This window comes from Centroberyx gerrardi, chromosome 22 (genome assembly GCF_048128805.1).
Source record: "Centroberyx gerrardi isolate f3 chromosome 22, fCenGer3.hap1.cur.20231027, whole genome shotgun sequence".
NCBI lineage: Eukaryota > Metazoa > Chordata > Actinopteri > Beryciformes > Berycidae > Centroberyx > Centroberyx gerrardi.
In genome coordinates, this window is record NC_136018.1 from 15,139,633 (window position 1) to 15,153,401 (window position 13,769).

Consider the following 13,769-nt stretch of genomic DNA (forward strand, 5'->3'; position numbering starts at 1 on the left):
TCCAGCAAAAACAATCTGCATAACCCCTGATACGAATCTAGCCATTCTAATAGTCACTTTTAACTGCATACTCGCTGCAGTACTACTGCATTCTTGCTCAACCCCCCAAGAGGAACTGCTTGGAACATTTTGATTTGTTCTTTCATCTCACCACCTTTTCTTTGTCTGTTCAGCCATGGTGGATATCGCTGCTCATGCTAACTACCCAGTTCTTCTTCTGTTTATTCCAAACTGTTGCTGTTGCCATAAACGTAAAACTTTCCCAGGAAAGAACTACCAGATACCAGGTATTTAGAACAGCAAATGTAAAAGTGATAGTGGGAGTAGGAAAAAGGACATTTATTTATGTGAACATGTCAAAGATTATTACTTTAAAGAAAAAAAAATTGGTGGTTACTGTAGTACTTACACAGGATAGACAAGATTTGGAACATGTACCATGCTACAGCTGTATACACACAGCAGTGAGCTACACTAAGGAAACACAGTCAGCTTCCAGTTTACACAGCAGAAATCCCCCAGGGTATGGGGCAGTAAAATAGCCGCTGTTGATACGAGTGGGTCTTACTTTCACATGAGTGGGAATGAGATCTCATATCTGAATATAATCCTGTGGTCAGGACCCACCGCGCATGCACACACACACACACACAAAACTGCCAGCGCCTCAATTTCCATCTAAAGCAGGTAACACAGAGTCCGCGGAGTCATACATAAACCATATGTATCAACACACAAAGCAAAGCACTTACACAAACAGAGAGAATGAGTGGAAGAATGGAATACACACACTCTGTTTCTCTCTAACACACACGTGTGAACATAAATAAACATACACACTCTGACAGTAATCATTGTATAATAACAGTACTCTCTCTCCCTGTTGCTCTCGCTTTCATACACACACACATACACACACACAGTGAAATGTTGTTGTCCTCTAGCTTGTATGACAAGTGGGAATACACTGCGTCAGCCCTATGCTCTCATATATGAATGTCAGGCCTGTCACACACGCACACACACACACACACACACACACATACTCTCTCTCTTTCTCTCTTTGACACACACACACACACACAAATACACATAACCAACCACCCACCCACACACACATATGCACACATGCACGGAGTCACCGCTGACCATTGCATATTTTCCATAAATAGAGCGATGTGTTTGGGCTGTGAGCCAACAAACACTGACAATAAATAGCGCGCGGTGACAATGACATGTCATACCAGATCACATCATATCAAGAAACTGTAAATAGCAATTTCATGTCAGCGGCTCTATTGTATCTAGCAAATAATGAAAAAAAACAATAACAAAAAACATGGCCTCGTCTGCCTGCCTGCTTTTTTATTTCCACCTGTGTTTTTTACCTTTACCTATACAATATATTTGTCACATCTATTGTTGCAGTGCTGTGGCTTTAACCCTTGCACTTCTGACTACTGTTTGAAATTGAATTGCATGAAATGTTGCAAGCTTATTCTGCTGTCGCACTCATTGTAAATTGGGTAAAAACATCAGCTAAAAGCAAAAATGTAATTGGGAAACATAATCTATGTTCAATCTACAAAAAAATGGAGAACAATTAATCTAGTCACCATTACAAAAGAATTTTAACATAACATCAATAACACTTTAATCATTATTGTTAGCCGGATTCATTTTGGATTTGTGGAGAAAAAGTAAATGAGGAGTGCTTGATTTATCTTATCTTGCAAGTGCTGTGTCTACTTTTCAGGCTAATTGAGTGTTTGATGAGATAAGTCAAGCATACCCACCGCCAAAACAATGTTGCAGTCTAGTTTTGTCATGTTTGGATCACAGTGGGACAACTTTTTCTTTTTTCTCTCTGTCAATCCTCCTCACATCTTCAATGCTGTGAATTCCCCTCCCTTAATGCCTCCTTCGCGATTGTTTTCACCCTCCTCCCTCCCTCCTTTCCCTCTTTCTCCTCCACTAAGCTCCCCAGCTCTGTAACTGCAGCCATTGGCTCTCCACCCCTCGCTCCCTAACTCCCGTCCTCCCTACTCCCACATGCCCTGAGCTAATGTTCATCTCTCTCTCTCTCTCCTCCCTTCCTTCTTCCCTCCTTCCCTTACCCGCAAACCCCCTCGTTCACCGCTGCGCCTTGCATCATTCCCTCCCTCCTTTCTTCTCCTGACGATCCCCCGAGGTACGTCTCCCTTATTCCCCAAACAAATGTCTCTCTATACCTTCTTCCTCCACTGTTGCTTTCCACGTTCCCTCCCTCCGTCTTTTGTTCCTTTTGCTTCTCCTTCAGTATTGTTTTTTGCTTTCCCTTCTTCCCTCCCTTTTCCCCTCCCTTCCTTTATTTCCTCCATAACTCTCTGTCTATCGCTCTTGTCTTCATGTTGCTCCCTCCATTCTTTTTTTTTAATATTCGATTTCACCAGGAAGCCCCATTGGGACTTTTTTTTTCTTTATCTACCTCCTTCCTTATCTCTATCTTCACTTCCTTCCCCCTCCCTCTTCTATATTTACCTCCCTCCATCTTTATCTTCATCTACCACACTCTCTCCTCTCTTCCAAATCCCCTTACTCCCTCCATCTCCTTTCCTCTCCTCTTCATCTACCTCCTTCGTTCCCTTGCTCCCTCCTCTTCTGCTCTCTTCATCCCCCTCCCTTTTTTCTCCTCTCTTCCGGTCCCTCCTTCCACCCTCCTCCCTCTCTTCCTCCTCTCTCCACTCTCATCCATTAGTGGTTATTGAGTTTTCTCTTTGTGTCGCTGTCCTCACCACCTCACCTCTGCTCTCTCTCGCTCACTCTTCTGCCACTGTAATGGCCCCTAACTCGGTTAGTGGCTGCCACACACACACACACACAACAAATACTTGCATGCATGTACAGTGGCACACACACACTGCATCTAGAATATACTGTATGATGAATTATTAAAGTCACATACACCTTACGTACGCACCCGCCACACACACACACACAGACATAACCTCTGCCCTCGCTCAGAGTGTTCCTTGTCTCTAATAGCTGCTAACTCATTTAGCACTTCATGTTAGCTCAGCTAGATCCAATTACTGCAAGAGAGAGAGTGAGGTCTGAGTAGGAGGCCATTTAACCTCACTGCATAGAGAAATGTAACACAGCTCTGATTCAATGATATTAAGTAGAGCATTAGATTATATTGAAACCCATATCAGGGTATCTGCAGGTTTAAGAAAGTTCATTTAAGAGTTTGAGGACCTTAGAATGCTACCTGGAATTGAGATTAAGATCTAAAATTTAAAAACCAAAACAGAGAAATAACAGAAACTCTAAATGGGTAGTATAAGCAAAAAGACACCGGGAAATTAATTAAGAGCTGTAGTCGAATTGTGTAGAAGCAGATACGGTTTTGCATATTCTACTACTAACCCTGTCCTCCATTAATCTAAGAGTGGACATGCAGCGCAAACAAACTTATCATTGCAAAAAAAACCTCTAATAACTACACTTAAGACATTTTAAGAACCTGCAGATACCCTGAATATGAAAACCAAAATTAAAAAACCAAAACCTATATTCACATATACACTGAGCTGCAAAAATATGTATGATAATGTGTACATTGATTTTTTGGCTCCGTATTTACTTTGAAAGTGAAAAGACTTAATGACCATGAGGTTAAAGTGAGGAATGTCATCTTATATTTGAGCTTATATTTGAGCCATGTTGTTAGTCATCCTGAATAAACAGTTAAATAGCTGCTCTTTACTTCTTTATGTAGCAAAGAGTAACAAGATTGCTTTCAGTAAAGTGCATGTTTCTACTCAGTCAAAAACATCTGAATTGGGCATCTGTATGAATGCTCACGCTGATTTTTGGCACGAAAGACTGCGACATCAAATCCTGTGTATTGGTAAAAGCTATAAATGCACATTAATGTTCCAATATGACACCAAATACCCAAATATTCAGTCTTTGAGTTGGCACATGTAAGCAACCTATCCTCAACAAACCAGAAAAGGTCATTTTAGTAACAACATAATCCAGAAATGAAAGCTGGGACATGCTGATATTTGCCAGGATACTGAGGCATTTAAGCACCTCATCCTGTTTACTTTAGGTTTTGTGGACTGTGTAAGTTCTCTTCCACAGTTGAACTCGGAATAATCTGTTTGTTCATGTGTCCGGGGATATTTGAGATTGGGATGTGAAAATGTACCGTTGCGATGAAAATGCACTCACGACCACATTGTCTTTCCAGGTCCTCTGCACTGCGGCTACCTGTGGTTCTAAAAGACTCTGAGGCAGTATGGCACTTCATGGCTGGCCTAAATCAGTACAAGTAAACAACACGCTGAGTTATAAAACCAACCTCCAACCATGACGCTCCAGCTACGAGAGATTGAGTCTAAAAATAGCCATGAATAATTTTGTAACTTTTAATTAAATACGGTTTTATTGAACTCTGCAGGGGACATGAAACAAGTGCTCTCAAAATGTTGGAACCACGTATAAAAGAGCTGCATTTCTTTAAGGCTGGCTGAAAAGACAGTCCGGACTTTAATCTCATGGTTGTGGTCCAAAATAATATGAGCATGGAGGCAAAACAAGATGTCTCGCTGGCCCTGTGTTCATGCTGCTCATGCTGCTATAAAAGTATATACATTCATGTGAAAAATGAGACAATAACGGATACAATTGATCTCCAGCGTACACTTGCATGTACAACTGAGTGTGTTAATGAGAAAAACGGATGAATAATGAACACCCTCTTGCAAGTAACCATCCAGTGTGTGTCTGTGAGTGTGTTTCTCTTCTGTTTTCTTGTTTCTGTCTCTTTCTCTCTTGCTCTTTTCTCTTTCTCGTTGTCTCTGTATCCCTAAACGGAGTCAAACGAACAGTGACACAGTGACAGATGCTCGAAACCATGGACAATTCTGGAAATTCTTCTGCTCCTTTGACTTTATCCGAGTGCAAAATCAATATAATGCTTTGGTTAAGCCTTGTAGGTTGATGATGTCCTCACAAAGCCTCGCATCTAACACATGTCAGCTGCTTTGAATTGCCTTCAACTAAAGCAAAAATAATCCATATCTGGGACTGACAAGGTCAGATCTTGATGCAAAAGAGAAGGGGGAGGCAGAGATAAACAGAGCCAGGAGAAGTGCGTGTAAGAGAGAGAAAGAGAAAGAGAGAGAGACAGAGACAGAGAGAGAGAGAGAGAGAGACTCTCTGCCTCACCTGCCTCTCCTGTTACCTCCTTCTCTGTCCTTCTCCTCCCCCCGTTTGCCACATCACTTCATTTTGGCAACATCTTGGATGATAAGCAGTTATTGCTTGTCAATACAACACTGTCATGTTTAATTCCCGATTTTCTGTTGATGAAGTTTGAATTTCTGTAGGTGGCGCTCTTTGTCTGTTCAGCCATGGTGGCTATCACTGCTCATGCTAACTACCTGGTTCTTCTTCTATTTATTTCAAACAAACTGCTGTTGCTGCGGCCGGAAACATAAAACGCATCACTTCCTGTGTGCCAGAGGATTTTTTAGAGTGTAAAGTATTGTGCGCACTGATACGAAAACAGTCTACTCGGGCACAATGAAATAATGATGAAACAGAAACTTTGGCAAAACCAAATTGAGGCTTCATGTTTATTTTTGATAGATTATCTAGCTCGGGCAATTTTCAAGTCTGTGGAACTTGTTTTTCATTCTGTACAAGAATGAATGGCAGAAAATGGCTTCTTCTGAAGGGAGGAAAAGAAGCACTGACCTTTCCAACTATGCTGACTGTGTGCAGACAAACCAGGAATAATGCAAAGGAGAGGGGCAACCTAGAAGATTGGCACTAACTTAATAAAACACCGGTATTATCCTTGAACGAGCACACCAATGTGAGTTACCTGATGTAAACTAAACAGTTTTTCTATGAATTTATAGCCATAATCTTTCCTCCTAATGAAAGCAGTAGGTTAGACGAGCTTTTGCTCTCTCTCTGGCTGACCTGTGCTCCTTTCTTCCCTCTTCAGTCCACAGTGTCTCTTTTTGAGAGACGAAACTGGCTGGTACAGAAGGAGCTAGTCACTAAAAGTTTCTGTTACTTCTGTTTCTGCCGCTGGATGGAGGAAAATTTTCCATGTAAATGAACAGCAACGTGCAATATTGACCGACTTGCCTTGAACTTGAACATGAGCGAAAAAATAAATTTTACAAGGAGAAAACGCAAAATGGTGCTCCATGAGATAGACTCGGTGTGCTTATTTTACATTGAGTGAATAAGTCTCTGTTGCCAAATGAAATATACATCGTTGAAGTTCAATTTATCATGAAACATGGGAATCCAACTGATAAATTATTTGTCCAGTAAGTGAGCACACATCAGGGTTAGTGCGTTTGTGTGAAAACCAGAAGACTGTCTTGAGTCAGTCGATCAAACCGCATCAATATTGAACCATCATGGCCTCGTTATCAGTGAGATACTCCATACCACTTCACGCAATCACACACTCTCTTGCGATGGATGGGATGTTCATCTGGCTGTGTGTGTATGTGCGTGTGTGTGTGTGTTGTCAAATTTATCCTTGCTCCTTCAATCATTCCCTCTCTTTCTTTACATTCTCTTAAAGTCCCTCCTTTTTTTTGTCACTCTCTCACCTGCTCTCTCTTGCTCTTTCCTCTCTTTTCTGCTCTCTGCCTCTCTTTCTTGCTATCTCTCTCCCGTTCTCTCGCTTTCTCGCCCTCTCCTTCTCTTTCTCTCGCTCTCTCTCCTGATTGACGGCTGCTGCTGAGACTTGATCCACACCGTCTCAGTCCCTCTTGCTCTGTAATTAAAGGAATTATACATCAAGAGTCCTGTGAAATATATATAAATAAAGAGGGGAGAGTGAGCTTTGGTTAATTGCAGAGAGAGACAAGAGGATGGAAGTGATCACAGCCCAGTAGGACTCTTTTACACACAGCATGGCACTAAGGAGAGAGGAAAAGAGCTTCTAAAAGCAACTGGTGTGTGATTGCAGTAACACTATCTTGTATTAAAGGTTTGCCTTTAAACATGTGGGCACACTGTATAGTGAGAGAGAAATTACATTTGGTAAGTGCAGAGGGATTGTAATTCACTGTGCATAGTCTTAACACTAAGCTCAATTATAGCCATTGGGCATCAGGCATTGCCATCAGCCATTGGGGGAATGCTTTGTTCCCTCACTGCTTGTATTGTTTTAGCGTTGCATCACATCCAAGCTAAAAAATCAGCCAGACTCAATTCTCCAGATGATAGTGACTCGCGTAAAAAAAAGTAAATAAATAAAAATCAAACAAAAAAAAAAAAAAAACAGAAAATGGCTGTGATATTGAATTAAAAAAGGCTTCTAAGTAACAAGCATACTTCAAAAAGCAGATCATTGTAACCTACTCTACAAGTGTCTGGATGGAGTGTGGCTGTATTGTACTGTATTGTAGTTTGATTCAGCACAGATTTTGTGTGAGAGTTTCAACAAAATGTGTCTTTTGTAGCCATTGCAGAAATCCCAATTTTTACCTGCTTAAAGTTTCTACACCCGAGAGGAATAAAATGACATGTCTTTATATGTGTGTGTGTGTATAGGTGTAGTCATTGCAAAAATGCACATTTTTACATGTTTGCTGCACTGCTGCTATACTATTGCTCTACCCTGAAGAGCAATTATTTTGACAATTTTGCAGTACTAATACAGGATATAGGCATGGTTGGGGAGTAAAATAGCTTCTTCTGTGTGTGTGTGCGTGTGTGTGTGTGTGTGTTGCTTCAGATGCGCTTTACATCAATATGTTCCAAGGGGAGGTCAAGAGTAAATACCTTGGTCAGTGGCAGTGAGAGAGAGTGTGTGTGTGTCTGTGTGTGTGTGTGTGTGTGTGTGTTGATCAATAGGCAGTGACAATCAATGCATGGAGTCACACAGGTCAAAGAGTGTCACAGGACTCACCTGGATGGCTTGGCCATGCCTATGATTGAAATAGTGATTTTGTGTGTGTGTGTGTGTGTGTGTGTGTGTGTGTACATGCATATATGCAAACATCACTAGCTGTATGTGTGTGTGTGTGTGTGTGTGTGCCAGTATTTGTTTATGCATCCGTGTGTGTGTGTGTGTGTGTGTACATATATAAATCTATATGTCTCCGTGTGATTTGACCAAAGGTATGCCTCAGAGAATACACTGCAGTTCATGGAGTCTTCGTGCTTATCGACGTGTGTGTGTTCGTGTGGCCGCATCATGCTCCTAAATGACATCAGCAGTCCACCTTCAAAGACACACACACACACACACACACACACGCTGACCCACTCTCTTCTACCTAGGCCTGAAACTCATCCTTACAACTGACACTGTACACACACACAAAGTGCTGTCCATGAACACATCCACACACACACACACACACACACACACACACACACACACACACACACACGCCTCCCCTCCTCCTACCTGGGGTCTTTCTGGATGGAGTCGATGGAGGGCGAACGCTGCAGGCTGCCTTCGGGCGGCAGGGCCGGTCCAGACTTGCTGTAGGGTGATTCCACCACCGAGGGGCAGTACTGCAGGGTGCGGTAGGGGTCCGCCACGTAGGGGTCCGAGCCATACACGTCCCCCCCTCCGCCGCTGGAGGTGTAGCCCGGCCCCACCGTGGCGTAGTTGTTGGTCCCGCCACCGCGGCTGTAGTTCCCTGTCCCCGTGCCGTGGCTTCCTGTGCGCTGCAAAGGGGCGGAGTCGACACCGGGGGAGGAGGGAGCTACGGTAGGAAAGTAGGGACAGAGGACATAGCTTAAGACCTGGTCAAACACACGCTGGGTCAGGTCTACGGAGGGGAGGGGAGGGGTGGAGGAGGAGGAGGAGGAGGAGGAGAGGAGAGGAGAGGAGAGGAGAGGAGAGGAGAGGGAGAATTGAAGCAAGGCAGACAGAGATGAACAGGTTGTCGGGAAAAGACAAGCGTGTCTCCATATGGATGGATAAATATTGGCCACATGCCAAGGATTGCCAACAAGGACCAATATTTGTCAGGAAAGGATGGAAGAGGAAAAAGAGAGAGAGACAGAAAAAATTAAAGTGTAGACAGCAGTTTTTAGCCATACAAAAAGAGAAAAGCAAAACTCCAATGTGATGGCAATGAAACACTGCCACCACAATTAGTGAATAAGTCAATGTGTACGCATAAAAATGTCCATTATCAAACATCAGTGTAACCACCAAACAGAATTCATAAGATTTTAATGTCACAGATTTTTAATGATCCTACAGATAAAAAATCTATAGGATTTTAGCTGATGAAAAATAATACACATGAGCATAAAACAATAGATTGTACATTTCTAGATTGCATGGGAAAGATAATGCTGCTCTCGAGAGTCATGCAGTGCTAAAAATTATTATAGTTGAGGCAATACACTCGTGTATAGAATATAATGACCTTTTATTCTGGGTGCATAGAGTATTTATACCATTCAGTCTGTAGTTAAAGAGGCATTTTTTAAGTTTAATAACCTTTTCTGTTCACCAGGCTCTTGTCTCATTGTCATGAAAACATTTCTGTACTGGCATTTCAGCAGATGGCTTGGAGCATGTAATTAAACCAGTAGTTAACAACATTTTGCAGCAGCTTGGCGGTGGTGCAACTAAATTCAAATTTGGAAAGTGTTTTACAAGTTTTTTATTACTTTTCAGTCATTTTGAAGCATAGTTAACTACTAGAACTACCAACTATTTTTGGTTCTAAACGTAAAGAAGGGAATTGCATTTTTTCATCCATTTATTCATTTAATGGCTGCTTCTCATGTCTTGTTTCAACCTCCTTTGACCCTCTCCACCTCCTTCCCATTTTTTCTTTCATCCTTAGCTGCAAATGCCCAGACAAATCACTCACACTGCATCCAGCCCCACTGTAAAAAGCTCACTGCCTAACAAATGGTGGTATGGTGGTGTTTTCATGGTGGTATTTTCATTTCATTATATAACCATGTGTAAACATTATCAGATACAGATCATGATCAACTGATGAACTACTTTTTGCAGTTCAAACTACTTGACTTGACATAAGTTAACAAAACTACTTTCTCTACTACTTACTCTACTACTAATTTCTCTTGTTCTCTTGAGGCTGTCTTTGACTTTGCTGTAGTTCAACTTCTTCCAATGTGAAGTAGCTTGGTAAAGCTATACTTTCACAATAGCTTCCCCAGCACTGATGGCTTGTATGCATTGTTAGCCTTTGTCACTCAAATGACTCATTAGCCTGCCATTGCCATGCAATGAGAAATGGAAACAATGCTAATAAGCCTATTTGCGGGTAGCTAGAGGACAATTGCAGGAACTTTTTCCGCACAATGAGACATCTGCCTGGTGAGCAATAATGACTGAAATTCAAAAAAACGCCAAGCTATCTCTTTTTAGAGTGAGATGGAAATTGAATGGGGATTTGCTCAGGGAAGTAAGCAGCCAGCAGGGGCACAGTAGCTGTCACCTTCCCTCCCTGTCGCGTTGGAGGGGAGTATTGGTCATATATCAAGGTGTTAATGTGAGTCTGGGGGCCTCGTTTCGCCGGCTGTAAAAACACTGAGACAGAAGGTGTGGGGGAGATCCATCTCATCTGTCATTAGGACCAAGGTGTGTGTACACACACAAGCACACACACCCCATAAATGCGTACTCCGGGGTACGTGTGATAAATCAAGGGGCCTGGGAATCGATATGTGGCCATTTGATGACTGGGGCTTTAACACAGGCCAATGAGTATCTCCTTAGAAAGGGAATTAGCCTTTAAAACTATGTCTGGATGGGAATACACACACACACACACACACACACATACTGTATATACACGTATGGACAAGGACACAAGCATGCACGCTTATGGGTATACACATATGCACACTTACATTCACTAAATTAGTGCTTTTACTGAGAGAGGTTTTCTGAGTATTTTTTCAAGACGTTTGAGAGGAGTGAAGGTTGTGTGTGTGTGTGTGTGTGTGTGTGTCTACATGTGTGCTCAGGTTGAGTGTCTCATCGTTATGTGACCGACAAACTTGCTCTTTAGCAGTGGCTTGAGTGGTGGCATTTACTTGACCTTCACAACCCTCTTATCTCTCTCTCTTTCTCTCTTTCTCACACACACACACACACACACACTTTGCCATAATGTGACAAACCACACCTATTTGGTACACCACGCAGGTTAAAACAAACAACAACCTCACAATCGTTTCACAAAGTCCTATTTTAAATTATTTTCATCATGTCTAGTAAACTCCCTGAGTCTGCCCACCAAAGGCACGGGGAACCTTTTAGATGATGTAACCACATTAACATATTTTTTTTTTCTCTAACTCCAAAATCAGGTTAACAAAAATCCTTTGCCAGCCAGACAGTGAAAAATTCAAGTTTCAGACTCTGCCACGCAATGCCCACGAGGCTAAAGGCTGTGTAAGCGCTGCTACTGATGCCCCAAATTTGACAAAGATCCAAAGAATTAGGCAGGGGGAGACAGGGAGAGAGAGAGTGTGAAAAAGAGAAGGAGGGCTGGGGAGATGAGAGATGGAGCTGCAGTTAAAACGAGAGTCAAACCAGAGGAGGGAGGGAGGAAACAAGGGCGACGGAGGGAGCGACAGTGGAGCCGCAGCGAACAGAGGGTATAGGGGGGTAATGAAGCAGAGTCACTCCCATCAGAGGCAAAGCCCGGCCTTTTCTGTACTCTTTAAATGGTGTCTGTGGTCTGTCTGTCTTGTCTGAATGTCTCATTAGTAGCCGGGGCTTCAGGCTAACACCACCAGTGTCAGCCTGCACTCCCCGCGGGACTTGACTTCCCAACAGGACTATCCACAGGGAGGGAGAGAGAGAGAGTAGGGAAACAGCAAAAGGAAGAAAAAAAAGCAAAACACCTGTCAAGTTATTATTTCAGCCTGTCCTGTGACCACTGAATAGGGCTGTCCTTGGAAAACAGGCTGAGAGGGAGGAAGAGAGTGAAGGAGAAAGAGTGAGGGCAAGAAAGAGAGAATGATAGAGAAAGAGAGAGAGATAGTAGGGATACAGAAAAAGGGAGAAAAATCCCCTAAAAAATGGCCGGCCAAATTATAATTTTAGCCTCTCCTTTGTTTTTCACATCCTTTTACTTTGCATTCAGCTTCCTCGCGCCTCTTTATGCATTCCGGTTCCACCTTCACTCAATCTTTCTTTCTGCCCTCCCTCCCTCTCGTCCCTCTCCTCCTGTCTTAAGTAAATGGAGTGCTGCTGAATTTATCATTTGCTCTGGTAATGGTGTGTTCTGTCTGATGACTTGACCTTTGGGGCCAATATCGGCTGGCAAAGAGCAGTGTGTATGCGTGTTTCTGCGTGTGTGTGTCAGTGTGCATATATTCCAGTGTGTGTGTGTGTAATTCTGCCCTTGTGAGAATCAATTTGAGTTTTAGACCTTTGGAGTGAGGACACTGTTTGCAAAGTGAGGTCATTTTGGCCGGCCTGTACTTCTTCAACGGGCTAGTTTAGGGTCAGGACTTGGGTTTAGGGTTAAGATTAGAATTAGGATTAGGTTAAGGGTTAAGGTTAAGCATGTAGTGGTTAGGGTCAAGGTTATGGAATAAATGTAGTCAATGGAAGGTCCTCACAACTATAGTAAGACGTGTGTGTATGAGTGAGAGTGTGTGTGTCTTTTATGGGTAAATGTTTGCTGAAGAGCAGCACGAGGCAAATTCACTGCGCTATTTGATGAAATATAAAACAAATCATAAAATGTGCCGCGTGTGTGCATAAACACACACACACACACACACCTAATGCTCTGACGGTGTGAAATTGTGTTTGGGAGGAAAAAAGGGCGGGCTTGTCTTTGTATTCCCTCGCTTCGGCGTAGAGTAAACAAATCGCGGCTGCACTCCTGCTGGCAGATTAGCGACGGGAAGGGAAACTCTATTAGTCATTTGACACAGCGATACCTCCGCAATTAGCCAACCGGCCAAAGAGTCGGCTAGCTTAGAGCAGACCGGCTCTTTCCTCTGGGCTGCCGAGACAAGGGAGCCCCCCTCCCTGAATGCACAAGAGATGGAGGGAAGGAGGGAGGCAGAGAGAAGGAGATAGAGAGAGGAAAAAAGTGGGGAGGGATCAAACCAATCCCCCAAGCTCTCCATGTCCGTCCTCCCCCCTTCCCGTTCTTTCATCTCTGCCTCCATTCCTCTTCCTCTCCATCCTACTCTGTCTCCGCCAGTCTTTCTCTCAATCGCTCCACTGCCCTTCTCTCTCCTTTCTTTACTTCCTTCTGAATCCCTTCCTCCATCAGCACTTTCTCTCCCTCTGTTTGCCTCCATCCATCTCCTTTTCTTTTCTCTCTCATCCTTCTCTTTCAATCCCTTCCCTCCTTCTCTCGCCATCCTTCACTCCCTTCTCGCCTCCATCTCCGTAATGCTCTCTCCATCTCTTCCTTCCATTTCCACCTCTCTCTCTCTCCATCTCTCTCTCTCTCTCTCTCTCCATTGTGGTTGCAGTAGTGTATGTGATCAGAGCTGAGGACATGTCCTTTCTCTCGACACGCTTCAGCGCTCAGCACGATTACACAAAACCCCTCGGTACAGTCCCTATCTCAGACACACACACACACACGCACAGACACAAGCACAAATTCACACACAGATTTTCAAATATGCAAGTGGCTGACATGGACTAAACACGCATGCCTGTAACACATCTCTTTCTAATGGTATAAGGGCATGCAACAATATACACACACACAAACATGCATGCAGGAGCCATGGACACAACACACACACAC

The 13,769-nt window shown here is 43.2% G+C and overlaps 1 protein-coding gene across 1 annotated transcript in view; it reads right to left on the reverse strand.

Annotated features, from left to right (window-relative positions):
- ctnnd2a (catenin (cadherin-associated protein), delta 2a) overlaps window positions 1-13,769 on the reverse strand; it is a 248,375-nt gene that overhangs the window by 115,536 nt on the left and 119,070 nt on the right. The window contains exons 12-13 of the mRNA XM_078291542.1: window positions 8,667-8,747; window positions 8,444-8,609 (exon numbers count right to left, since the gene is read on the reverse strand). Coding sequence (XP_078147668.1) covers window positions 8,444-8,609; window positions 8,667-8,747 — 247 coding nt within the window. The remainder of the gene's footprint in view (window positions 1-8,443; window positions 8,610-8,666; window positions 8,748-13,769) is intronic.